At 41.1% G+C, this 24,430-nt stretch overlaps 5 protein-coding genes across 5 annotated transcripts; 3 read left to right on the top strand and 2 right to left on the bottom strand.

Annotated features, from left to right (window-relative positions):
* Positions 1-210: 210 nt before the first annotated feature.
* Positions 211-414, top strand: MONOS_12920 (uncharacterized protein; the record flags this gene model as incomplete). Its single annotated transcript, XM_067865581.1, has 1 exon — positions 211-414. One exon carries the CDS (start codon positions 211-213, stop codon positions 412-414), a length of 204 nt encoding a protein of 67 aa, XP_067735188.1.
* A 2,394-nt stretch (positions 415-2,808) lies between these two features.
* Positions 2,809-3,255, top strand: MONOS_8310 (uncharacterized protein; the record flags this gene model as incomplete). Its single annotated transcript, XM_067878712.1, has 1 exon — positions 2,809-3,255. One exon carries the CDS (start codon positions 2,809-2,811, stop codon positions 3,253-3,255), a length of 447 nt encoding a protein of 148 aa, XP_067735187.1.
* A 1,140-nt stretch (positions 3,256-4,395) lies between these two features.
* On the top strand, positions 4,396-4,761 carry MONOS_8309 (uncharacterized protein; the record flags this gene model as incomplete). Its single annotated transcript, XM_067878710.1, has 1 exon — positions 4,396-4,761. The coding sequence occupies one exon, from the start codon at positions 4,396-4,398 to the stop codon at positions 4,759-4,761; it is 366 nt and encodes a 121-aa protein (XP_067735186.1).
* A 616-nt stretch (positions 4,762-5,377) lies between these two features.
* Positions 5,378-19,584, bottom strand: MONOS_8308 (putative dedicator of cytokinesis protein 6/7/8; the record flags this gene model as incomplete). The annotated part of the gene is made up of 5 exons (XM_067878709.1): positions 5,378-5,818; positions 5,904-18,883; positions 18,937-19,025; positions 19,083-19,340; positions 19,396-19,584. The coding sequence occupies 5 exons, from the start codon at positions 19,582-19,584 to the stop codon at positions 5,556-5,558; spliced, it is 13,779 nt and encodes a 4,592-aa protein (XP_067735185.1). The 3' UTR covers positions 5,378-5,555.
* A 1,008-nt stretch (positions 19,585-20,592) lies between these two features.
* MONOS_8307 (uncharacterized protein) lies at positions 20,593-22,653 on the bottom strand (the record flags this gene model as incomplete). Its single annotated transcript, XM_067878708.1, has 3 exons — positions 20,593-21,998; positions 22,060-22,482; positions 22,551-22,653. The coding sequence occupies 3 exons, from the start codon at positions 22,651-22,653 to the stop codon at positions 20,593-20,595; spliced, it is 1,932 nt and encodes a 643-aa protein (XP_067735184.1).
* Positions 22,654-24,430: the final 1,777 nt, after the last annotated feature.

Here is a 24,430-nt window from a genome sequence, read left to right as displayed (position 1 = left end):
AAGGCAAATGACTCATTTGTTACAGAAGAATTAAAATCCTTTCCCAAAATGAACATATTCTTTCCAAAAGTTGCATTGTTGTTCTCAAATGTTACGCCAGTATCAAAAATAAATGGATTTTCATTCAAACAATTTTGACAATCCAAATACAAGAATCCTCCTTTTCCATTTCCTGTTGAAAGCGAACAAGAAGATGCATTTGTTGATCTAATGATCAAATCTTCATTCCCTTGCAATATCACTTTTGCAACACCTCCTTCACCGCTTCCAGTGTTTGCAATACTTGTAAAGTTGATGTTTTCAAATATAACAGAAGAAGCTAATACCAATGGAGATATGACAAACGAACAATCCGCCAAACTGCATCCATTCAATGTGCAACTTCCACTTGTTGTGGTTATCAACGAATATTGAATAATATTTGTTGCTGATTGAATTTCAAATAAACAGTTAACGAGCTGAAGAATCCCACTCGATGAGATCAGCGTATTCATATTTGGCTCAAATTGACTTGGAATCTGTAACTTCAAAGATAACAAGCCGAGTGGCTGAATTGATGAAATAACAGATGATGCAGAATTCCCTTTGATTGGACCTTCAAAATGAATTGGCTTGTGCTTGGTTTCATCTCCCTCATTCACACATCCATCAATCGCAAGTGCATCTGTGAAGGAATAAATATCTTCAACTGTCACTTCATCTTTCACTTTCACTTTCCTTTCTCCTTCTGTCCCACTTCTGTCAATGTGGTCAATTCCACTTTTCATCGATTCACATGGGAATATTTCACTTCCACATCCCAATGTGTCGTGTCCACCAGTCGATACAGACACAGCCATCCACTTCAAAGAAACAAGAAACACTCGCAGATCCATTTCTCCATATTTCCCATCTTCCCCAACAAATGCATTCCCATCCTCTTCGAAATCTGAACAATCAAATGCAAAACGCTCTGCATTCACACTGTTTACCAGATTCCCACTCTTCACAAACATGTTCTTCCCAACTGTTGCTGAGCATCCAGAAAATGATATCGATGAAAGTTGAAATGCTTCTTCATATGAACTGCAATCCAGATATATCCCTCCTCCTTTACCTCCCTCACTCATATTCTCACAAACACATCCAACAAATGAGCTCTCTTCAATTGTAATGTATCCTTCTGCACTCAACACTATCTTCAGTGCTCCTCCTTCTTTGCTCTTCTCCGACAATGCCCCATCAATTGTACTTCCATTCATCACCATCCAAACTCCCACACTCCCTCCAAACACTGTTGCCTCTTCACCTCCATCAATCTCTAAACCTTCCAGTGTGCAATTCAACAGTTTCATCTTGTAGTTCTGATCATTCACATTTCCAGACGAAAGCGAAATTGAAAACAATGAAACAGTGGATTTTACATCTGATATCGTGACAGAATCCAGTTCAATCATCTTCCCTGTTGATTTGATCAAGAAAAACCCAATTGTGTTTCCCTTCCCTCCAATCACACTCATTGCGCAGTTCTTCATGCGCAATTCACCATTTTGAGTATTTGATTCAATCACTGATGTGATTGTTCTGTTAAAACTCGATGGAATAACAATTCCAATGAACTCCATTTCTGTCAGAGATGATGATTTCAGAATACAGACTTCTGATCCACTCACTTGTCCTTGGCATTCAATTTCCACAATTGCCTCAGTTTTTGCTTTCACACACATTTCCCCCACATCCACACATCCAGTTAAAGACGATTTTTCGCACACAACAATCTCCTCTTTAACATTCAGCGTTTTTTTCAAACGCTCCATCCCATAATTCACATTCAAACACGGCACCTTCTCCAGTCCACAATATGCCCTCTCCACTCCAGATGTTCCATCAACATATATTGTATCATCAAAGAAACCGTCAAAAAATATGAACAAATCAACGTCCCAATCGCCAAATGCCTCTGTTCTGTCATGTCCAACAACTGAGTTGTCTTTCTGAGTGATGCTTCTCATGAAGGCGAACAAGGGCTCTTTCACAGAAGCGACAAATGATTCACACACAAAATACATATCTCTTCCAACACTCGCTTTGTTGGCTGAAAACACAATATTGGTTATGGAAAAGGAGGATTCTGACACTTGTGAGCCTTCATTGAACTCGATCATGAGAGCACCGCCTCTTCCTCCAGAACTTGTATCCTCGCTCACAGAGCAGGTGGAGAAGATTGTGTCACTCACTGAAAAGGAGTTGGCAGGGGCAGATGAGGCGAATGAGATGCACCCGCCATCTGTGGCAGTCTGTTGGTTTTGTGGAGCTGAGTTGATGTTTGTGATGGTGCAGTTGGCGAGGGAGAGGGAGAGGGCAGGGGAGGTGGCAGAGGAGAGGACACAGCTGGTGGGGGAGGCTGTGGAGGTGATGTGGGTGATGTTGGAGGAGTTGAGGGTGAGAGGAGCGATGAGGGAGGTGAGGTGGAAGATGCTTTGACTGTTGAGGGCGAGACTGGTGATTGCTGTGTGGTTGAGGGCGAGGGAGCCAGCAGTGAGGAAGAAGAGGGGTGTTTTTATTGTTATGGAGGTTGTTCCGGTGATGGTGGTTGTGTTGAGGTTGAGGGAAGGGGAGTTTTGGGAGAGGTGGAAGAGGATGGGGGTGATGGGATTTGTGGAGTTGTGGGCGAGGGCGAGGGCAGAAATTGTGAGGGAGCCCTGGGTCTGTTGGAAGAGGGCAGACGAGGCAGATGGATCTGGTGAAGAAGATGCTGATATTGATGAAAATGAAGAAAATGATGATGTTGTTTGTGATGACTGTGAATGTGGGTTTTGTGGTTGGTGAATGCCACTGGAGGCGATAATGGTGGTATCTGTGCCATTTCCTGTGATTCTTGTATTTGGGGCACGGAATGTGAGAGTCTTTGTGGGAGTGAAAGTGGATATGAGAAGAGAGAGGGAGGCATCGCTGAAGGGAGCAACGCATCCGAGAGCATACTCCACTGTGGCACATGGACTTTGCTGTGTTTTGCCACAGGCATCGACATCACTTCCACCATTTGAGACTATTTTGTTCTGGTCGATGATCGGAAGCCAGCCATTATACACGGTATTATCTGCTTGTCCATTATTCCAGACTCTTTTTGATTCTGTTGTTGATCCACATTGCTGGAAAGGAGATTGGGTGATGCTGCTGCCATTGAAGAACACATCATTGCCCCTTCCATTAGTTGCGGTATTTCCATCAAAAAAGCAGAAAATTATGAATTTTACATCATTCATCCAGGAATAAGGAGGATAAAAACACATTGCTGCACCACCGCGTGTGGAAGATGCACTTGTCAATTTGTTGTTTATGAACCGACAATCATTAACCAAAAATTGATTTGGTTTGTTTCCTGGAGGATTATAAAATGTTAAAGCACCCGTAGAGTCTCCACCAGAATTTGAGATGCACTTGCATTTAGTGAATAAGAATTGACCGTTTGAAGAAAAATCACCAATATAGAAATACCATCCAGTTCCATAAATGCTAGTTATTGAACAATTTTCCACTCTGTTATCAGAAAATGAATAAATAAAAGATGATTGTCGACCATCTATAGCAGTTGCCCCTCCGTGCAATGCCGAACAGTTTGTAAAATTGGATTTTGCAATATTCTCATTTTGCAAACAGTAACTGAATAACGCTCCACCATAATTCCCATTTGTTGAACAATTGTTGAATGAACAAGAAGTGATTGTGAGATTGGCATTTACACAAAAAACTTTAAGTGCTCCTCCATGATCGTTTCCTCCATTTGAATCATTCCATTCGCACCATTCAAATTTATGACTGTTCACATCAAACGAAGTCAATCTTCCAGGTGTTTTTCTGTGAGTTTCATTTCCTACATATACAACAGCAGCATTTTGTGAAGAGCGTGTTTGGTGGAGAAAAGAGGTGTTGAAGGCAGAGAGGGATGTGGATGGGCTGTTGAGGTTGGGGAGGATGGTTCCATCGATGGGGTTGTGGGTGTGTTTGAAGATGGTTGAGTGGAAGGAGAGAGATGAGTGAAGGGAGAAGGAGGGGGTTGAATTGGCGTTGGTGTTGGTGGAAGAGAGAGAAGAGGAAGAAGTGGTTGAGATGAATGAATTGAGTGAGTGGGAGGGAAGGGATGGAAGAGATAGAGGGGATTGGGGAGAGGAGATGTTGGAGAAGAGGGTGTTTGAGAGATGGAGATTGAGGTGGATTTGGAGGTGGGGATGGGATTGGTGATGGATATGGAGAGGGGAAGAGGAAGAGGAAATCGAAGGGGAAAGGGAAGGGGAAGGGGAAGAAAAAGAAGAGGATGAGGATGAGGATGAGAAAGATGAAGGAGAAGAGGAAAGGGAAGGAGATGGAGAAGGGGATGGGTTAGAGAGGGAAGAAGGAGAAAAAAGGAAGGGCTGGATGAGGGAGACGAAAGAGGAGAAAGAGGAGTGGGAGATGGAGAAGGAGGCAGGGATTGGGGAGTGGGCATCTGGGAAGAGATTGTTTGGGGTGGAGAAGAGGGGGAAGGAGAGGATGGCAGGTTGGTGGGTGGTGAGGGAGAAGTTTGTGAGGGCGAGGGAGGCATGGGCAGAGAGGAAGAGGGGGCAGTGGTGGTGGTGGCTGTTGGTGAGGGAAGGTGGGTGGATGGTGCAAGTGGAGGAGCAGATGGAGGCAGCGGAGTGGTGTTGGGCAGTGAGGAGTGGACAGTCACCGAGAGGGATGATGTTGAGATGGCTCACACACAAGGAGGTATTGATGATATTTAGACTTGTTTGGACACTGTAAATGTGATTGGCAGCTGGTTTTATAACTTTTGTAAATGAATTGTTACAATTAAAGTTGTAATCGTGATTTTTATCTGCAATGCTGATCTTGCCTTCCTGCATCTCTTTGTTCCATTTTTGATGATATTGCCTTTTTGCGATGCCTTCTCCATTAAAGCAGTAAGCAGCAAGCAACAACAACGCAACAATATTGCATGCGGCTTTCATGTTGGGGAAGCTCCTCGACACAATTGCGGATGCAGGAAAAATGGGGAAATGAAAAATTCCTGCGGCCCATATTATTTTTGAAATGAATATATTTTCAAAACACAATAATTAACAACATTTTTTTTATAATTTGAAAAATTATTTTCTATTCATAAAGAACAATTTGAACTAGAACAATGAATGATTTTGTATCTGTGCCGTTTCAGTTTGAAAAAAAAAAAAAAAAAAAACTCAAAGAAACAGAAACATGTTTTGTAGTTTGAATGAGTAAGATTCTGTTATTAAATATGTTTGTCTTTTCATGAATTTGTTAATGTGGAGTTTTCAGTTTTAAAAAATTCATTGCGTTTTATTGATCATTTGTTCCAACAAAGCAACATTTACAATAAAAAAATTTAAATTTTCTGAAATTATATTCAATAAAACTCAATTATTTTTTTTTCTTGTTTTAAAAATAAAATTTGAGTAGAGTATCAAAGAAATTTCATAAACAAAACAAAACACGAATTAAAAATAAAGTTACTCATTCTTTCCATCATTCAAACAAATAACAATTCTGCTTTTATATTTTGAATTTTTAAAAATTTTTCAAAGAATGTGATCAATTCTTCGAATGTGGCACATTCCTTCCTCTTTCTCCAGCTCATCAGCGTATTTATTAAAGCCATCAACAAAAACATCGTGCAGTTCCTTTGAGGCACAATGACGTCCGTGCTTATCCAGACAAATTCGGCACAGTTCCATAAACTCGGCAAACACTTGCATGATGCGCTTCCGATCTTCAACGCTCGTTTCTTCCCTTTTCTCCACTAAGAAGCATTCCCATATCGCCAAAGGCCCTGCATTAACCTCTAAGAATTTTATTCACAAAGAAATAATCAAAATAAAATAAAATAAAATAAAATTATGAAAAAAATTAAATAAATAAAATCAAACGTGGAGTCAATGATCCGCTGAGCAACGGCTCCAGCTTCGAAATAAGAAAAGGCTGCTCGCTGTATGCCTCTTGTATTTTCCTCATTTTCTGCCTTACGTCAGACTCCGCATTTTGCGCTGGATTCAGATGAACCTCCGACACGCCGTCTGAAGCCACCTCCTGCCGCTTGCTAAGAAACGGGAAGGAAACCTGGACACTCAGAGTGGTGCGACACAGCCAGGCATCTGCCATCGACTTGGCAGGCAAGCCTGAGGCTGTGTAGCCTCGGTCGTATGAAAACTTCCTGACGATCTGCTGGTTGAGTGATGAGTCGAGCTTCTTCATTTCCTCGCCCACTGCACTCTCAGGACACACTGCATTTAGAATGATGTAAGCTTCTTCGCTTTCTGAAGTAATTTTGTCCTTTTCTTTTGCCCTGATCTCACCTTTTATTGTAATCGTTCTCTTTTTCTCTTCTCCTCCCTTCGTGCCTGCCCCATAAGCACCTTCTTTAAACAGCTTTGTCTCATATCTCTTCCTCAGCAGCTCCATCATCTCCCCCAAACGCACAATCCCACTTTCACACCAGATGAACCTCCGCTTGTTCAGGTTCAGCGCATCAAACGGCTTTCCCAAAAAGAGCAGATGATAGAACGAATGCACCGTTCTTGTAGATCCCTCGCTGGAAGCAAGCGACTCGGCAGCTGTTTGCATCTGTTTGAGGAGCGTTGACATCTGCCGGATGTCGTAAGTGCACTGAATGAGCTTCAGCAGCACCTCTGAGAGGCTCAGCTCCATTTCATACAGCATCGCCCGGCGCAGCAGAGCCAAGCATCTTTCCATCTCTGCCTTTGCTGAGTCCAAAGTGAATGTGCCGCTCTGGATAATCTCCGCGAGCAAGTCTCCGCTCAGCAGCACAGCAGCGCTCTGGTTTCTATGCGCCTCCCACCCAACAATCGCCCTGCTGAATGCAACGGCAATGGCCGGGGAGAAGACAGAGGAAGGGCAGAAACGATAGCTCTGAGAGGAAGCAGAGGATGAGGAAGAAACAGACGAATTTGCGGACTGGAGAGTTGATACTGTTCCTGAGCCAGTGCCTGGTGATGACATTGGAGAATGAGAGGCCAATGGGTTCATTGAGGATGAAGAAGTTTGTGATTGATTTGAAGTCAAACTTGTCTGAGATGCAACGTTCGTGAGTGTCTCCACATTGAACGCAAAATCAAAAAATGGAGGCTTTTCCGCATATCCCAAAGCAACAAGAGCAGTGTAGATCTCCAAGATGATAGCACACCGCATCACCTGTGCAATAGCTGCCTGCTCGATGCAGCCAGCTTCCTCCTGCATCATCACCACACGCTCCATCCAAGCCAGCCTCTGCACAGGATTCCCCACACAGGACTCGGCAATCTCAAACGCAATGGCTGCTTTCTCTTCCACCTCGTTTCTGCCCATTCGAGAGACAGTCGCCACTTTTGATACTATTTCTTTCCCACTCTCCATAAGCCGCTGCATCGCAATCGTCACACTCCACTCACGTGCAAGCTTCCGCAGAAGACGAATAGATTCATATTTGTTGATTTCTCGTTTTGGCACAAAAATGTTTGATTTATCCTTGTCATTCGAAACTTCTGCCTCTTTTGCTCCTTTTTTCTTCAAATACATCTTCACAATGCTTTGCACTTTTTGACTTTTCATGAAAAGCGAAGGAACAAAGTTGCGCATCTCCAGCAGACACTGCGATAATCTTGCCTCTTCACTTTCTCCTACATTCTGTAATTGTGTCAATGCAACTGTCAATTGAGTCTTCATCCGCAGAATTGTGCGACTCGTGTGCATGTTGAGCTTAAACAGCAGCAAAAGCAATGAACCTGCGCCATCACGAATGATAGGAATTGGCAAAGTGAGCGCATAAACCAGCTGGAAGCACAGAAAAGCACAGTGTTGTTCCAAATGCTGCTCTTCGAAGAGGAAATGGCCTGAATGGCTCGCCAAGAGACGTCCCAGTGCAAATAAAAGAGGTGAAAGCAGAGCTGCGATGCTTGAACGATCGCTGGCTTCGTGAAGAGACTGGGATGAGGATGAAGTGATGGAAGAAGGAGCGAAAGAAGAAGAGAATCTTGAAGATGATGATGAAAGCTGAGATGCAGAAGAGATGAAAAGAGAGAGCATTTTGTTGAATAAAGTCCAAAAAGCAGAAAAATAGGAAGAGGAAGATGAATCTGGAGATGGAACGCAAGCTGCAATCAGCCTTCTTTCACTGCTTCCATCTGAAGATCCCGCCTTCTTTGATAATTGTAACTTAACAGCACTAACTTTATTGGCAGAAGAAGCTGAAAGCAGATAAGTTCCCCTTCGAAGCACAGTGACAACAGCTGGTGACGTTCCGAGTGTTTCTGCTTCATCTACAAAGACCGACATCGGAGAAGTGAAATGATCAATCGGCAGACGCGAAGATAAGTTTTGAACTGAAGATGAAGATTGGACGAAAGGAGAAGAAGGCGACGGAGAAGAAGTAGAAGAAAGTGTGCGTGAATCGCTGCTCTTCTCAAAAGTGCTTCTGACTGACGAAACTGAGATTGAAGATGCTTGTTGTTGAGTTGATGAGTGTAAAGAATTGTTGCCTTTTGAAGACGAACTCAAAATCTCATCAGCCACATCTCTCAGAACACGGTTCATCCACAACCCATCGAGCCTTTTAGCTTCTTCCTCTTTTTGCATCATAAAGTGTTTCTTTTCAATTGTCGATGACAGCCTCTGAAGTGAATGTGCAGAAAATGAAGCTGGGGCTGCAGATGGGGTTGGACCTGAAATGGAAGCCAAATGAGTCAATTTCGATGTGCCGCCGAGTGTTGAGAGGGCTGTTCCAGATCGCTCTTTTTCTCCAGCCCCACTCAGCGTCTTTGAACCTGAAAATTCGGAAGAAGCATTCTTCTCCAATAGCAAATTGTGTGTTTTCGGCTTTTGCATAGTGTTTTGAGAGTGAGTGTCTGACACAAATTCTGCCAAACCCCACTGCACATCAGAAGCATCCAACTGCGCTTTATGTTTTGTTTTAGTATCTTTTTCTGTGTTTGCTTCTTTCCCACTCTTTGCAAAGCTTTCTTTATTCTCCTGTTTACCATTTCTGCTATTCAGTTTGAGTGCACTTTCAATATCCTTCGCCTTCTTCAGTGTGTTTTCATTCAGCTCCTCCACAAAACACCTTCCGTAGAATGCGACAATCATCGTTTCATGCAACAAATGCAACAGAATCCACTGAACTGTCCCGACTGCTGTTGTTGCTGTCTCTTCATATCCATTCAAGTTTTGTTGGCTGATCGTTCTCTGTGCATTTCTCTTTGCTGTCTGCCGCATTGTTGATTGAGACGACAAAGTTGACATTCCAGAATACCTTTGGAACTCTGCACTAGACGCTACACTTCGCAGAGAAGTTGAGCGAAAAGAGGAGAGAGATGCATTCGAAGAAGACAAGAGCTGTGGATTGAGAGTGGCAGACATTTGGAACTTTGGCATTGTGCCATCTGCAATCACATCGCCAGCTGTGCTCAAAGAAGCAGAAGAAGAGGAAGAAGACAGCGACTGATTGAAAGTGATAGAAGAAGGATACATCGGATGCACTGTGTTTGGCGAGGTGATTGCTGGATAAAAGAGCATGTCCACACCCAAAACCGCCTCCGCTTTGAGTGACGAATTTGGCCTATAGATACTATTTTGCCATTTCCTGTACTCCTTTTTCAGCCGCTTGGTGATGGCACCTTCGTTGAAGAGAGAAAAGCAGACCGCCACAAACTTCAAAATTCCATTGACTTTCTGCTCTTTTGTGAGGAAAGGAGTGGAAGAGGAAGAGGAAGAAGAAGCTGATGTTGATGATTCAAAGATCTCTGAAGTGAATGAACTCGAAGAAGATGTAGAAGAGGATGAAGATGACGAAGTAGAAATAGAAGAAGAGGAATGTGAGGTTGGAGAAGCAGTTGAATAGGAAGGCTTGATAGTCGGATTGTCAGCCAGCCAAGCTCTGAAGGTGGAGATTGGAACGTTTCTTAAAATCCACAGGCAGCAAAGCACACAATCATACAAGTCATCAGCCTCTGCTGAAAATGTGGTGGTTGAGAAAGCAGAAGAAGCAGAGGAGGAAGAAGAAGATGATGATGATGATGAATTTGAAGCAGAACGCTGCAAAAGGAGTTCCAGCTGATCAATCCATCCGATTGTGACAGCAAAGAACAAGAAGAGGCTGTTTGCCAGTGCCATTCGGAATGTTTGTGGAACAGTTATTGGATGAGTGGAAATGAGTGGGAGTGGAGATGAAGTGGAAGAACTATCGCTCATGTTGAATGGGAAGAAGAGAGAAAGAGAAAAGTCAGGGGAGAGAGAAGAAGAAGAGGAGGAGGAAGAAGAAGATGATGTTGTTGTTGTTGATGATGATGATGATGAAAATGAGTTTATTGATTTTGAAGAAGGAAACGAGCAGCCAGCAGGCAAAGTGAATGTGTCAATCTTCACCAAAAACATCCGAAGCAGCTGGAACGGATGCAAACTTAAAAATTTGAGAGAAATTCCTGTAGGCAGCTCGTAAATGGTGTATTGCTTAATCTCAGATTGATTCAAGGGAACAGAAGTTGTAAGTGAGAAAGGATATAAAGAGGAAGATGATGATGATGATGAAAAACATAATGAAGATGCACCGGCTGATGCATCCGACTTATCAGACAATTCGTTCTGTTTCATTGAATCCTGCGATGAGTCAGAGATTGAGCGTTGAGGATTGTTATTTGAAGGCACCGAACCGAAAGAAGAAGAAGAAGGTGACTGCGAAGGAGGAGAAGGCACGTCTGATGCATTAACCAAGTCAAACACTGTGACTGGGCATTCTTTCATTGGAATTTGAGATGAAGAAGACAATGATGTTGAGGCAGTTGATTGAGAAGTTGAAGAAACGGATGTGCTTCGTGAAGGAGAGGATGGAACAGAAGACGTCGATACCTTTCGCAGGGGCTCTGGTTTATCTTCTTTGTCTTCTAGCTTTTCTGTGGGTGTTGTTACATTCTGGATTGAGGTTATATCAGAATCTGCATCAGAAGGAGAGGAAGAAGAGGGAGAGGAAGAAGTGAAAGAAAGAGGAGTCGAAGAAGCAGCAGGCAACGGACTTGCACTGGACGCATTGCGAGGAGAGTAATAATAACCCAGGCTTATCGAATACATCTCCCAGAGAATCAAAATAGTTGAGTGAACAAGAAGCAAAGAATCAGAAACAGCGTCTGGATGAATGGAAGGGCTCCACCAACGACATACTTGAGAAATGGGAGAAAGAGGTGAAGAAGAAGGAGAAAGATGGAGCGGAGAAATAGATAATGACTCAGCAGAATCACTCACTTTATTATAAATTTTTTCATTAATTTTTCCATTTGCACTGAAACACATTTTGTCGTCTGCTTTCTTTTCTCTCTCCGAATATTGATCAACTGTTCCTTTCATGATGATATTCCAAGCGTCGATGCTTCCTGCCATCATCTCCTGTACCCATCCATTGCATTGCATCAGAATCCGCAGAGCAGCCGTCTTCAGAACAGAAAGCGCTTTCATGTTCTTCATCTTCTGCTGTGCAACTGTGGTGATTGGAACTGGCTTGTTTGATAAGCAAAAAACAGAAGGCGAGGCAAATGATGATGCTGATAAAGAAGAAGAAGAAGATGATGATGATCCACAAACAGAGTTATTCACAACATCCACACAACCACTTGCACATCCTTCTTCCTTCACAAACCAGCTCTTCATCTTCGCGCCGATGATTTCAGCAGCGCTGTTCTCATCCAGCAGCTTCAGCAGCAGAAGCACCATCGACGTAACCTGGCAGCGTTCGGTGGAATCTTCCACTAATCCCCACAAATCAGTCAGGAACAAAGAGAAAGAGCCGATGAACGAGTAAATGCAGGGGTCGAGGAAACCATTGCATTCATTCAAGAAAATGTGGATAAGATGCAAAGAAGTGCATGCGAATGAAGAAAGTAGCGTGAAAAAACCAGGAGGAAGAACAGATGCATTGCTTGAAGATTCATCTGGAGAAGTTGTTTGTTCTGTGTTAATTTTTGATATTCTATCACATTTGGCATCTTTCTTTCTCTCCTCTCTCTTTTGATAGGCAATAATAGCAAGTGACTTCCACACAAGCGAAAACAAAAACCACGAAAAGCGGAAAATATCATTCGGTGATGCATCAACAGATGGGATGAACTCGAAAGAAGAAGAAACAAACGCATTTGAAGAAGAAGGTGAAGATGATAAAAACAAGCCAGATGAAAGCGAAGGCAGTGCAACTGGCTGTTTAACACCAGAAAAGTGGCTTTGTGCAGAAGGAGGTGGAACATAACGAGACTTGTAAGGTGATTGTGGAGGCTGATGCTGCTGATGCTGCTGAGATAATTGCGAACTGAAGCGAGAAGGAGACTCAGAATGAATGTGTCCAGGAATCGATTGAACTTCATTGTTTTTATTCCCTTTTGTTTTGCTCCTTGCCAAGTTCGACAGCTTCGCGATGACTGCTGCCTCCATCATCTGCATCCAGAAGAACAGCACAGGCTCTGCAATCGACTGTGCCACTCCCTTTTCCCTCAAAAAGTTGTCTGCAAACGAGCTCACAAACAGCCTCAACGGATGGATCTGCCACAGCTTCGAGATGAAGATGTGTGAAAGAGTGATTGGTGCTCCTTTGTTCAGCACCATCTGCGTGAATGTCTGCGGAATCATCTCCACATTCGTGACGGGAGTGTTTTGGTTCGGCCGAAAGCGGAAGTTGCCCAACTGAACACGATTGTCCTGCCTCCTCTTCAGCTGCCTGTGTGCTAGTCGAACTGCTGCTGCAATGGCGTCTTCTTCGTCTTCATCCTCGTCTTCGATGATGCTTCCTTTCCCATTCCTCCTAACAGACTCGTTTTCTCCGCTTTCCCCTTCAGAAGAAGACGATGAGTCATTGTTGGCTGCTTTGCCTCTTCTCCTTTTGATCTCTCTGCTCTTCGAATTGTCAGGCACCCCTTCCTTCAGATCGATTATGTCGTATTCTGCTTCAATTGAATCTGCCCTGTCCAAACTGCTGTCTGCTGATGTATTGCCTCTTCCCTGTTGATTTGGTTGGATTTGAATGGTCGCTGCTCTGAGCAAAGAGTTCATGCCATCTTCTTCCGCTTCCTCTTCCTCTTCCTCTTCTCCTTCCTTTTCAAATCCTTCCATTTCTGCTTCATCTTCTCCTTCATCTTCATATTCCTCATATTCCTCATATTCTTCGCTTTCTCCATCGTTCTCTTCTTCTCCTTTCTCATCTCTATTTTCTTCGTATTCATCTTCTTTGTCTCCTTCTTCGTCTCCTTCCTCATCTGTTCCATACAGCTCCTTTTTCTTATCCATCTCTGATGCTCCAACAGCTTCTTCCCCTTTTCCTATCTTGTTCGCATCTCTCCTAATCTCTTCATCATCTTCATCATCAACACCTTCTTCACCTGAACTCGATTCCTGCAAAAGCGAGCTGCTATCATCAGGATCAACAGCAGCGTCTGCACTGCCTTCTGCTTGTTGATTCGTATTTTCATTAACTTTGGTGCTTTTGCTGTTCTTTCTGCTTTTAAAGCCATCGTTTCCTTTTCTTCTTGCACCACTCCCATCTGCCTCTCCTTTTCTTCCTTGACGGCGCATCACAATCGTTTTGCTGTTATTGTTGGTTATTTTCCTCTTAGTCTCTTCTTTGCTCTCCATCATCTCCTCTTCCAAGTCAGTTGCCTCATACGATTTGAAGTCATTGTTCAGCTTTCGGTCAAATCCGCGTTCCCAAAAAGGAACAAGAGGGCCAAGCGTATACTCCAATAACCTAAGCATTGAAGCAAATGTGTTGAAGCCAACGCGATTGTGGAAGAATGAGGGAGAGGAAAGAGAAGGAGAGGAGCAAAGGGAAGGAGGTGGTGAATATGGGGAAGAAGAAGATTCTGCTGCTGTTTGTGATGTACCAGAGGTCATTTGATTGCTAATTTGAGAAATAACATTCACAGGAGTTGCCTCAGCATATGCAAACAATGAGAGTGTGTGAATGTTTGTGGAAGGAATTGTCTCCAGTAGAGAAAGCTGCCGATTATCCACAACACATTTTTTGCTTTCATACAAAACATTTGATTGATCAAACTCATCTTTCTTTGCCTCTTTTTCAACTTCTTCCTCTTTCCTAAAATCTGTTTTTGTGAACTTTGCATATTCCTCTCTTTGCATCACAAACTCGTTTGTCAGCCCAACAAGCATCATCTTCAGCAGAACCGGGAAGAAAGGCACAGACTCCTTCAAGCACGCCTCACTGGCCCTTCTCCACATGCTTCCGTTTCCTCCTCCTCCTCCTCCAAACTGAGAATTGCCATTCAAACTGCCTCCAGATGCAACTGAATCCTCTACAAGCTGCCAGAAGCGGTTGGAGGTGAAAGGCCCGCCGACGAGGGTGTTGATGGTAAGCTGAAGCAAATGAGTGATTGGAACAATGGAAACAGCAGAGGGAAGGGATTGGGGGAAGGAAGAATGAGAAGATGGGGAAGAAGGAGAGAGAGAAAGAGAAGAGGGAGAAGGAGAAATAGAAGCTGCACGATTAGCAGGAGATGAAGTCGAAGAATAAGGCGGGAGTGGAGAAGTTGTGCGCTGCGGCTGTTGAGTGTTCTGACTGGAATTCAATGGAATTTGTGCAAATCCTGAATTCTCCCCTGAAGCAACAACGCGATCTGAACAAGAAAAAGAAGGTCTTTCAATTCTTTCGTAGCATTTCATTCGGTGTTCATCGAGCATTCTTTGGAACGCCAGCTCCATGTGAGGCATAGAACGCATGCTCAAATCGAACTGATGGAGAGCTTTTTCTAGTTTTAATGAGTCAGATGGATTGGCGGTGGTTGTAGAGAAACGGGGGCTTCCAATGGAAGAGTCAGAGGAATGTGATGATGGTAATGATGATAACGATGGAATAGAATTTGTTGAAGCTGATGACGAATTTCGGTGATTCAAAGAAGAAGAAGAAGAAGAAGAAGAAGAAGAAGAAGGGGAAGAAGGAGAAGAAGGGGAAGGAGAAGGCAGCACTGAGCAAGCAGATAAGGCAGTTGTCGAGATAGACGAAGCATTGGCGATGAAGTCAGCGACGGGTGTGTTGTTAGGCAGGAGCGAAGAGACAATTCGATGGCGAAGAGAGAAAGAAGCCACTTTCTTCTGCGAAACACGATGGAGCAAGGCAACAGGAGAAATGAGAGAGGAAGAGGAAGAGGAAGAAGGAGGAGGAGGAGGCTGTTGGATGTGCAGGCCACCAGAAGAAGAAGTAGGAGGGGAAGAGGAAGCAGAAGAAATCGAAGAAGAAACCAAAGAAGCAGAAGATATCGATGAAGAAGAAGAAGAAGATAATGCACCAGATGAAGAATACGGCGACTGTCCTGTTGAAGCCAAGCTAACTGCGTCAGCAATCACACTCGCCACGTAGTTCTGAGGCAGCTGGCGGTACAAGGGCAAAGTCACAGCCGGATGTTCTCTTGAGAAGAACCCGCCTTTTGGTGTTAAGGGCAAAACAGCATGAGCAAGGAACTTCTTCACCACCGCCTGTGATTTCCTAACCAGTTTGCAGGTGATGTGGTAGAAAGTGAAGAGGATGTGGTGTGTGGGGAGAAGGAAGAAAGGCAGCCGGATTTTCACTTCGTCGCCGAAGGAGGCGGGGTGTGAGTGGTACATCATGCAGCACTTGCGTGTCCGGATGAGCTGATGCGACTCAGAAGCACTGAAAAACAGCGGCAGGCTGTTTTCCTGCTCGTCTTTCGGGTCAAAAACACCGTTTGCAATGGAAGATGCACCCGAATTTGTGTCGGTGGAGCGGAAACGCACTTCGAGCTGGACGTTTCGGAAAGAAACGTCGCGGGGAAAAGAGATGCCAAAGAAGGAGACGCGCTGCGGGTACAAATAGAGAAGATGGAGGAAAGTGAGGTTAGGAAGGACAGGGTTGGCAGAAGGGAAGGCGAGAGCGAGGCGGGTGTGGGAGTGGGAGGAGAGAGAAAGAGGAGAAGAGGAAGAGGAAGAGGAGGAAGAAGAAGAAGAGAATGATGAAGATGTCGTTATTGATGAAAAACTGTCATTTTTGAGATCATTTCCTTTCATCTCCTCAAATTTTTCCTCTTTCTCTTTCTCTTTCTCATTCTTTTCCTTATCTTTCTTCTGCTGTTGCAAAGTGCTGTCTTTACTGGCAATAAGGTTTGGCACTGAAGGCGGTGGCGCCGGCTGCAAAAAGGACGATTGGGCAGCAAATGGAGAGATTGAAAGAGGAACAGCAAGAAGAGAAGAAGAAGAAGAAGAAGGCAATGAAGAAGAAGAAGATGATGATGATGATGAGCCTATTGAAGCAGGAATTGGAGGTGGATAACTCAACTCCGCCTCATTAAACGCCTGAGTAGCGTAATTACTCGCCGGAAAGAAGATGTTGTTCATTGGAAGCAGCAGCCCTTCCTTCAGCTTCGCCTTCTGGACAAGACACACTCGAAGTTTCAGCCTCATCGGTATCGCCAACGCAGCCAGCGAATCAGCATTGGCAATGGCAGACGCAGCGGATGAACCGCCCAATCCGTCGGCGCCGAATATCTCGTCTTCTTCCTCGTCAGACAGGGCATCGAGTTCAGAATGGAGCTTTTTGGAGGCTGATTTGGGCTTGGTGAGGCGAGAGAGGTCAGGGCGTGTGGGGTCAGAGGAGAGAGAAGAAGAAGAAGAAGAGGACGAGGAAGAAAAAGAGGAGGATGAAGGTGATGATGAAATTGAATTTGGAGAATTAACAGAATAAGAAGATGAAAATCCACTTGATATTCCACCTGACTGTGATGATATGTAACCACTCATTCCAGCAGCTTCGTGTGTTTGTAACGAAAAATTCGAAGAAGCAGAAGAAGACATTTCTCTTTGAGAAGATCCAGATAATTCATTCTGTTGAGATTGATGGCGTATTTCTTCTCCTTCTCCTGGATAATTTCCCAAATTAGCAGAAGAAGAAGAAGAAGAGCCAGAAAGTGTATTGTTTCCGTCGCCTGCTCCATTCATTGCATTATTAAAGCCACCTCCACTTATATTATTATTATTACTGTTATTGTTATTATTATTGTTATTTGCCTTTGCCATCTGCTCAGCATACATCATCTGCCTCCTCAACGCGTTTTCCTGCTTCATCCGAAGAAGCCTTCGTTTTGTCTGCACTTTTGTGTGTTTGTCGACGATGGCTAACAAATCGTCTTCAGAAAGAGAAGAAGCTGTGGAGCGGAAGAGAGTGGGGAGAATAATGTCAACTGGCTCTTCGACAGATGGGATGCGGCAGAAGGGGAAGGAAGAAGAGGAGGAAGAGGAAGAAGATGATGATGTTGTTGCTGATTCTCCATTTGGATTGGAAGAAGAAGAAGAAGAAGGCATAGCAGAAGAAAGAGCAGGATCAGATGAAGACGGATGAAGCAGCAGCGAAAACATCTGGGGTCTGTTCTCTTTCCTCTGCGCCTCAATCTCCTTCGCCTCGTCTGAACTCACACTGCCTGAGCCAGAAATAAAGCCAGAAGATGAATGAAATGAAGAAGAAGAGGAAGAAGAGAAAGAAGAAGAAGAAGAAGAGAAGGGGCGGGCTCTGTTGAAGATTGGATAGGAAGTCCATCCAAACGGCTGTCTGTGTGCTTTGAAGGCGGCGAGGCGGTTGCGGTGGCGCTGTTGAAGGGCAACGAGGGCGGGGGAGAAGCAAATACCAGAGGAGAGGAGAGAAGAAGAAGAGGGAGAAGAGGAAGAAGAAGTTGAATCATCTTGAGGATATTCTGAGCTGTATTGTTGTTGTTGCTGTGACTGTTGCAGTGGTTGTTGCTTTGAATCGGATGGGAACTGATTGAAAGATGAGGTGGAATTTGGTGCAGATGATGATGAAGAAGAAGATGATGATGATGAAGATGATGATGATGAAATGACATCATCAGCAGATTCTGACTGACAAACAGCGTTTTCATTCTGATTTGCAGAGCCAAGTGGAGCAGGAAGCGGAGAAGAAGGAGAAGAAGAAGGAGAGTGGGAAGAGATTGTTCTGTGTGGATGTGGTGAGGAAGAAGAGGAAGGTGGAGGAGAAGAGGAAGATGAGGAAGAAGAAGAAGAAGAAGAAAACAATGATGAAGTATCAGTGATGATGAGTGAATCACGCGAAGGAGGAGGAAGTGGAGGAGGAAGACGAGCAGAAGAAGAAGAAGGCAAAGGCGAAGATGACGTTGTTGATATTGATGGAGAAGAAGAAGAGGAGGAGTAGGAGGAAGAAGTTTGTTTGACTTGAGAAATTCGTGCTGTTGCGACAGAATTCGATTGAACTGAAGCAAAAGGAGAAGGAAGACACGTCATTGGAGAAGCAGACTGAGGAGGCGCAGTAGAAGCAGGTTGGCGGGGAACTGATGAAAAAGTATAAGGAGAAGAAGAAGAATTCATTGGTTGCCCCATCATCCCAGTTTTGCTCTGAGGTGAAGAATAAGGCGAAGATGATGATGATGATGCGAAAAATGACCCAGAACCTCCCTTTTGAGTGTGAAACTGGGCTGCTGCTGACTGCTGATAGAGTGCTGTTGCCTCTCTCTCTCCGTCTTGCAGCTCATTCAGCACCTCTTCTTCAGTCAGATAGTCCTGATAGGCAGTCTGCCCCGCAGAGGGAGTCAGAACTGTCGATGCCTTCACGACAAGCACGACGTTTGACACAGAAAACGGGTCGAACGAGAATATCACACGCTTTGGCTTCTGGTTTGGAGCTGTTGAAGAGCTTGGAGCAGCAGCGGATTTATTATCGTTGTCATCCATTCGAAGGAAATCAGGTTCGAAGTCGTAATAGAAATCTTCGCTGAGCTTTTCTTTTTTGTCCACGTCGTACAAGCAAAAACTGAAGAACATGGGCTCAAAAACGCATGGGGCGTAAGGAAACGATACAGATACGCATTCTAGTGAAAGAAGATAATCATTCAGACTAAAACCATAAAACAAATAGTTGAAAATCTGAAAATAAACTGTAACACAAACGGAAATATGAGTGGAACTTCGGGATCTGCAGTAGAAAAAATAGGAATTGGAGAATAGCGCCCAATTGCAGAGCATGTTCTTGAAGAAAACTTTTCAAAAATACGTGTTTATATTTCAATTTTTGGGAAAAAAGGTGTGTTTCAAACTGATGAGGATTCTCTGGTAGTGTAATATCCCTGAAAATACGATGCTGAAAGATTTGAAATTTTTAGATGTTCAAAATTCTGCGATGGATTTGACGTTGGAAAAGGTGAAATTCGAAGAGTTGAAAACACAGTATTTTTCACGAGTTGAGGTTGGGAGCAATATTTCTGTATTAAATTTTGTTTAATGCTTGAAAAATTGCTCGAAAAGAACAAATTGAATTCCTTGATAAGCGGCGGCTTGTGAAGAACATTCTTTTTCTAAATTGATTAAAGTATTAAAAAGCATAAACTTATCCAATTAAAAATACAATACATCTTTATTTGATGTCTCTTCGTTGCCACGCAGGGTGGAACTTTTTTGAGTCAAATTAGGAATATGAGAAAAATAATTATTCATATTTGACATGAGTCCTGGCAATCGCATTCTTTCTCCATATTTGCAAAAATCTACGTGCAAAAAAGTTGAAAGTGGAAATGAAGAAGGAGGTATTGCAATCTGCATTTAACAGTGGGGAAATTTATAAATCCCCAAAAAATCTTCTGATCGTAACTATTATATTTTTCACAACAAAAATTGTTCAATTGAATAATTTGTTTACTGCATAATAACCACTCATAATGTGCGTATCATCAAATGTTGTTTTGATTGACTTTTTAGATATTTTGAATTTGCAACAAAGGTTGAATTTCTTGATGTGAATCCATTTTCAAAAACGCTTAATCAAATAGTGCAAGTCATAGCATAAAGTCCGTTCACGGGCATCTTTTTAAAAGAAATATTGATTTCAATTGATTGTTATCATAAAACAAATTGCATTCAATGTGAAATACTCAATTGCTTTGGATATTTTTGGATACTGAATGAATATTGTAGTCTTTGAAACTGTTGCGGTTACTCTCATGTTTTCGAATCAATTAATAAAATAAAAACGAAAAATTAAAAAAAAAAAAAAAAGAATAACAATCAAATTTCCACGGAGATAAAAAAAATCAGAGAAATTCTCTCTGGGAAATATTGAAATACATCATGAATAAGTAAGGTTTTTTGCTTTTTAGGGGGGTGGAGGAATTGAAATATATACACATTTTGCAAACAGATTACAAACAAACAAAAATAATGAAACAGAATCAAAAACAAAAGAAAATGATTAAACTTTCTCTTTATCTGTATATATTCAATCTTTAAAAAAAGAAAAGAAAAGAAAAGAAAAGAAAAGAAAAGAAAAGAAAAGAAAAGAAAAGAAAAGAAAAGAAAGGTCCCGACATTTTCAAACAAGCATGAAACAGGCAATTTTAACAGTATAACGAAACATCCAAACTTCAATCTGTACGAATTTCCATTAAAATATATGTGTTAATAAATACCTCTTTAAAAAAATAAATAAATAACAAAGAAAAAATGATCAATCTCACAAAAGTTGCTCAAACAATAAAGGAATTATCATTTTCGTGTTGAAGCATCGCTTTCTGGCTTCTGTCGATGAATCTCATCGAAGAATATATAAATTCCTTAATCATCTTTGTCTTCCCCTTCATTATCATCATTTTCTTCTTCTTCTCTCTCTTCTTCTTCTTCTTCTTCACCCTCAGATTCTTCAGCTTCATTTACGAATGAAACATTCACCTCATAATTCGAATATATAAACTTTGAAAAATCATTTGCGGACATCTCACCTCTATTTAGGCATTCAAAAAGAACTTTTTTCCATTCTTTTTCCTTTTCAATCGCTTTGGTATTAATTCCTTCATCAATGTGATTGTTGTTGTATTTATATCTGTGTTTGTTTATATCTTTCTTCTCTTCCTTCTCTTCCTCATCTTCTTCAGAGTCTGGCTCAGTGTCTGGCTCAGTCCCATCGTCTTCAGCATCTGAGCTTTCAAGCAGAGCGCAAACTGGACAAATCTTTGGATCGCATTTAGCTTTCAATCTTCTTCTTATTTTCTCACTTTCTTTTGCTTCAAAAGAGCGTGCATGTTCCGAAGTTACAGGAGCAATCTGAGCGTAGGCAAAGTCAATGACACCTTCTTCCTCGCACGCCTCAGCCAAAACAGCTAGCAACTTTCCTCTCAGAGGCTGAGGAAGGCATTTGTTTTCTTCTCTGTTAAAATTTTGCTCATTGCTCTTATTTCTGTGAAGCGGACGAACATTTGCACCTGACGACAACGAAGCATATGCATATAAAAGCGTTGCCATACTTTCCGATCGCAATTTATCCCTTGTTGCATTGCACATCAACGATGCTATTTGCCTCAGCAAATCTTTCTTTGTAATTCTCGTAATGACTTCATAAACTTGCTTGGACAGCCAAAATCCAACACATTTAACAGCCGCTGTCTGAAATTTTGAGATCATTTGCTTGATGCTTTCCTCTTCGCAAAACAGCCCATCCGCCATTTTCTGGAAGTTTGCTCCGCCTGAAGAGTATATGTCGATGCAATCTGCGCCAAAAAACTTACTCCCTGTAAATATAGCCTTCCATTCGTCTTCTGTCCAGCTGGAATCCAAATAACTCAGCACTTTCTCCACAATTCCGTCGTGAAGCGTAAAAAGCTGAATGTAAACTGACTCGCAACTTTCTGCAAAACGGCCCAGACATCTGAATGCTTTGATTGCAACCGAGCAAATTGGCCCCCGATGATATGCAGGAGGAATCCAGTCAGAAGAGTCACAGTTGGTCGCTTCAAATGGAGATTTCAAAGAAATGAAATGATATGGAAATGGCAGAAATGAATCAACTGCTAAAAGGTTGTTGGTTTTGACATCTTTGCCAAGTTTCAGTTTGATTTCTAAAGAATAAAAACTTTTGGCAAGCTGTAAAGCATCTGCTATGACTGAAATATTGCTGTTGGATAAATATCCATTGAGCCATTTCCAAATCTTTGCTGGAGTTTCGCATCCAATAAGTGGAGTTGCTCCTTAAATGAACGAAATAAAATTTTTAAATAAAGAAAATGTGTATTTTGCAGTACTACAAACCACAATCCACTGAATACGGTCTAATACATGCTGTTGTGAAAGTGCAAATATCTTCATCATTACATTTTCCCAAAGCTGAAAGTTCGTTTTCAATTGTTTCATATCTATCTTCTGATGAAAAATATGGTATAGATTTTACGAGAAGCTTTGTCGATTCAGAAAGATTATCAGCATATAAGGGCAATTCATTTTCTTCATCGCCTCCTCCAAAACATAGAATCCTGCTAATATGTCCGAGTACACGCGCTGCTACAAGTTCGATAGGTTTTAGAAAAGACCCACAATCATTTTCCAATTTTTGTTTGAAGTTTTCATCCGAAAAACAATCATCAATTGCGTAGTCCCTTGGATCAACAATTTTCGAAAGATGATAAAGCCTTTTCAACGACCGCTTCATCTTTTCTCCTTCTTTCGTCATGATTTCTAATTGAAGTGTTAAAGTATTTATTAAATAATAATTCGCCTTAACTTTGAACAACAATCAAATTTACCTCTTTTCAGAACCTCAATCTCTTCAATCACATTAAATTCGCTATTTATTCTGAATGTTTCATCATCAAAATTTTTGTTATTCTTAACTATAACTTTCATCATCGGTCTTCAGTTTAATTTTCAAATAAAAAGCAAAAAATGCAATGAATCAAATAATTATAAAAGAAATTTTTTATGGTTGTTGTGTTTCTGAGCGATAGAATGTTTCTTTTTTCCAAATTTCAAATGAAAATACCAAAGATTTCACTATCTTCATATAATTTTGTCAAGAATATTTTTTTTTGAAATACCCATTATAGGTTTTCATTGTTAGAGAAATAACAATATGATTTCTCCGAATTTCTCCGAAAAAAATTTTCTATTAAAAAATTAATAAATGTCAAAATATATCTAATTTAACTTTTCGTTCACTTGTGCTTTCAAAAGAATGACAAGTTCAGATCAAAAACAAATATTCATTTTTCCATTTATTATTCGAAATTGTTAAACTATTTATTCGAAAATATAAAAATTGATAATTTTTCGGAAAAAAAAATTATCTTGTGTGAAAAATAGGTTTTAGGCTGAGTATTGGAAAGCGATTAAAATGTTATATTTTATCATTATTCGTGAAAAGGATGAGAATTTGAATTTCGAACAATATTATTTGTCAACAAACACATTGATATTCACTTTTCCCAAGAAAAATCAAATCGTGGAATTGATGAATTTTTATGAAATAACGTTTGATATGGACAATCAATTTTTATTTTATTTTGTAAATATTTTTTGTTGCAATTTATGATGATAAAAATAATAATTATTGTTTATTTTTGTTTGAACGAATTTTTGTAAGTGTTTTTTATAGTGAACGTTTACAACAACTGCGGATAGCAATATTATCTCGACAACCGTTGAAAATTGACATTCAACAATTATCCCAACAATTCCTTCATTGAATATGAACTTATCAGTCATACAAAAATGAAACAGCTTTCTCCCAAGGATAAAAAACTTAACGTTTTAAAATTTCAGAGAGACTCGGAGAAATTTATTACTCCGAGTTTCTCTGGAAATAAAAATTAAAAATTATTATTACTCATTGTGTTTGATGTGTGATTGAAACAATTCATATTATTTCATATTCTATGAGGGAATAGTTGGGTTTATTATACAAATGCAACTATCAATGGTTGTTGAGAAAATGCAACTGTCCACCGTTATTGAAAGTGTCCACCATTTTTTTCGATAAATAAATGTCTAAATTTTTTTTGAAAAGTTCCTTTCGTTAAATTTTCAAATAGAATAATAATTTCATATTTCGATCAAATATCTGTTCCCACTCACCAAATTTTGGTATTAGAAAACAAAATTACGAAAATGTTATTATTTCCATTCTGGAAAAGTTTCATAAGTGGGAACAAAAATTTGATCGAAATATGAATCTTTTATTTTATTTGAAAATTAAACAAAAGGAACTTTTCAAATATATTCGGACATATGTGGGAAAATATGGACTTTCAAGCTTTTTTTGCACAATGGATTGAAAAATTGTTTCACTCACAACTTTGTTTTGATCCCTCATATTTCAAAAAAATTTGATTTTCATATCTGCAAACATGCATTGTTGAAATCAAAACAAAAAGGTTTTTAATATTTCACGAATGTCAAAAAATGGACTCATTTTTATTGTGATTTTTGATCTCAAAAAGTCAATAAAAAGTTCATAATTTTTCAATGAAAATGTTTGAAGTAAAAGATTTTGCCACATATATTTTGAGAATTATTTTTGGTGCAGAAAAAATGATAAATATATAAAGTTTTTGTTTTGCACTCATCTGAAACATAAATTATTCAAACAACTGGTATTAATTCAACTTAAGAATGTAAATTTCCTTTC

The sequence above is a fragment of the Monocercomonoides exilis genome, assembly GCF_001643675.1.
Source record: "Monocercomonoides exilis strain PA203 chromosome Unknown scaffold3-2548433, whole genome shotgun sequence".
In the NCBI taxonomy this organism is placed as follows: domain Eukaryota; phylum Preaxostyla; order Oxymonadida; family Polymastigidae; genus Monocercomonoides; species Monocercomonoides exilis.
This window is presented reverse-complemented; position numbering and strand designations above follow the sequence as displayed.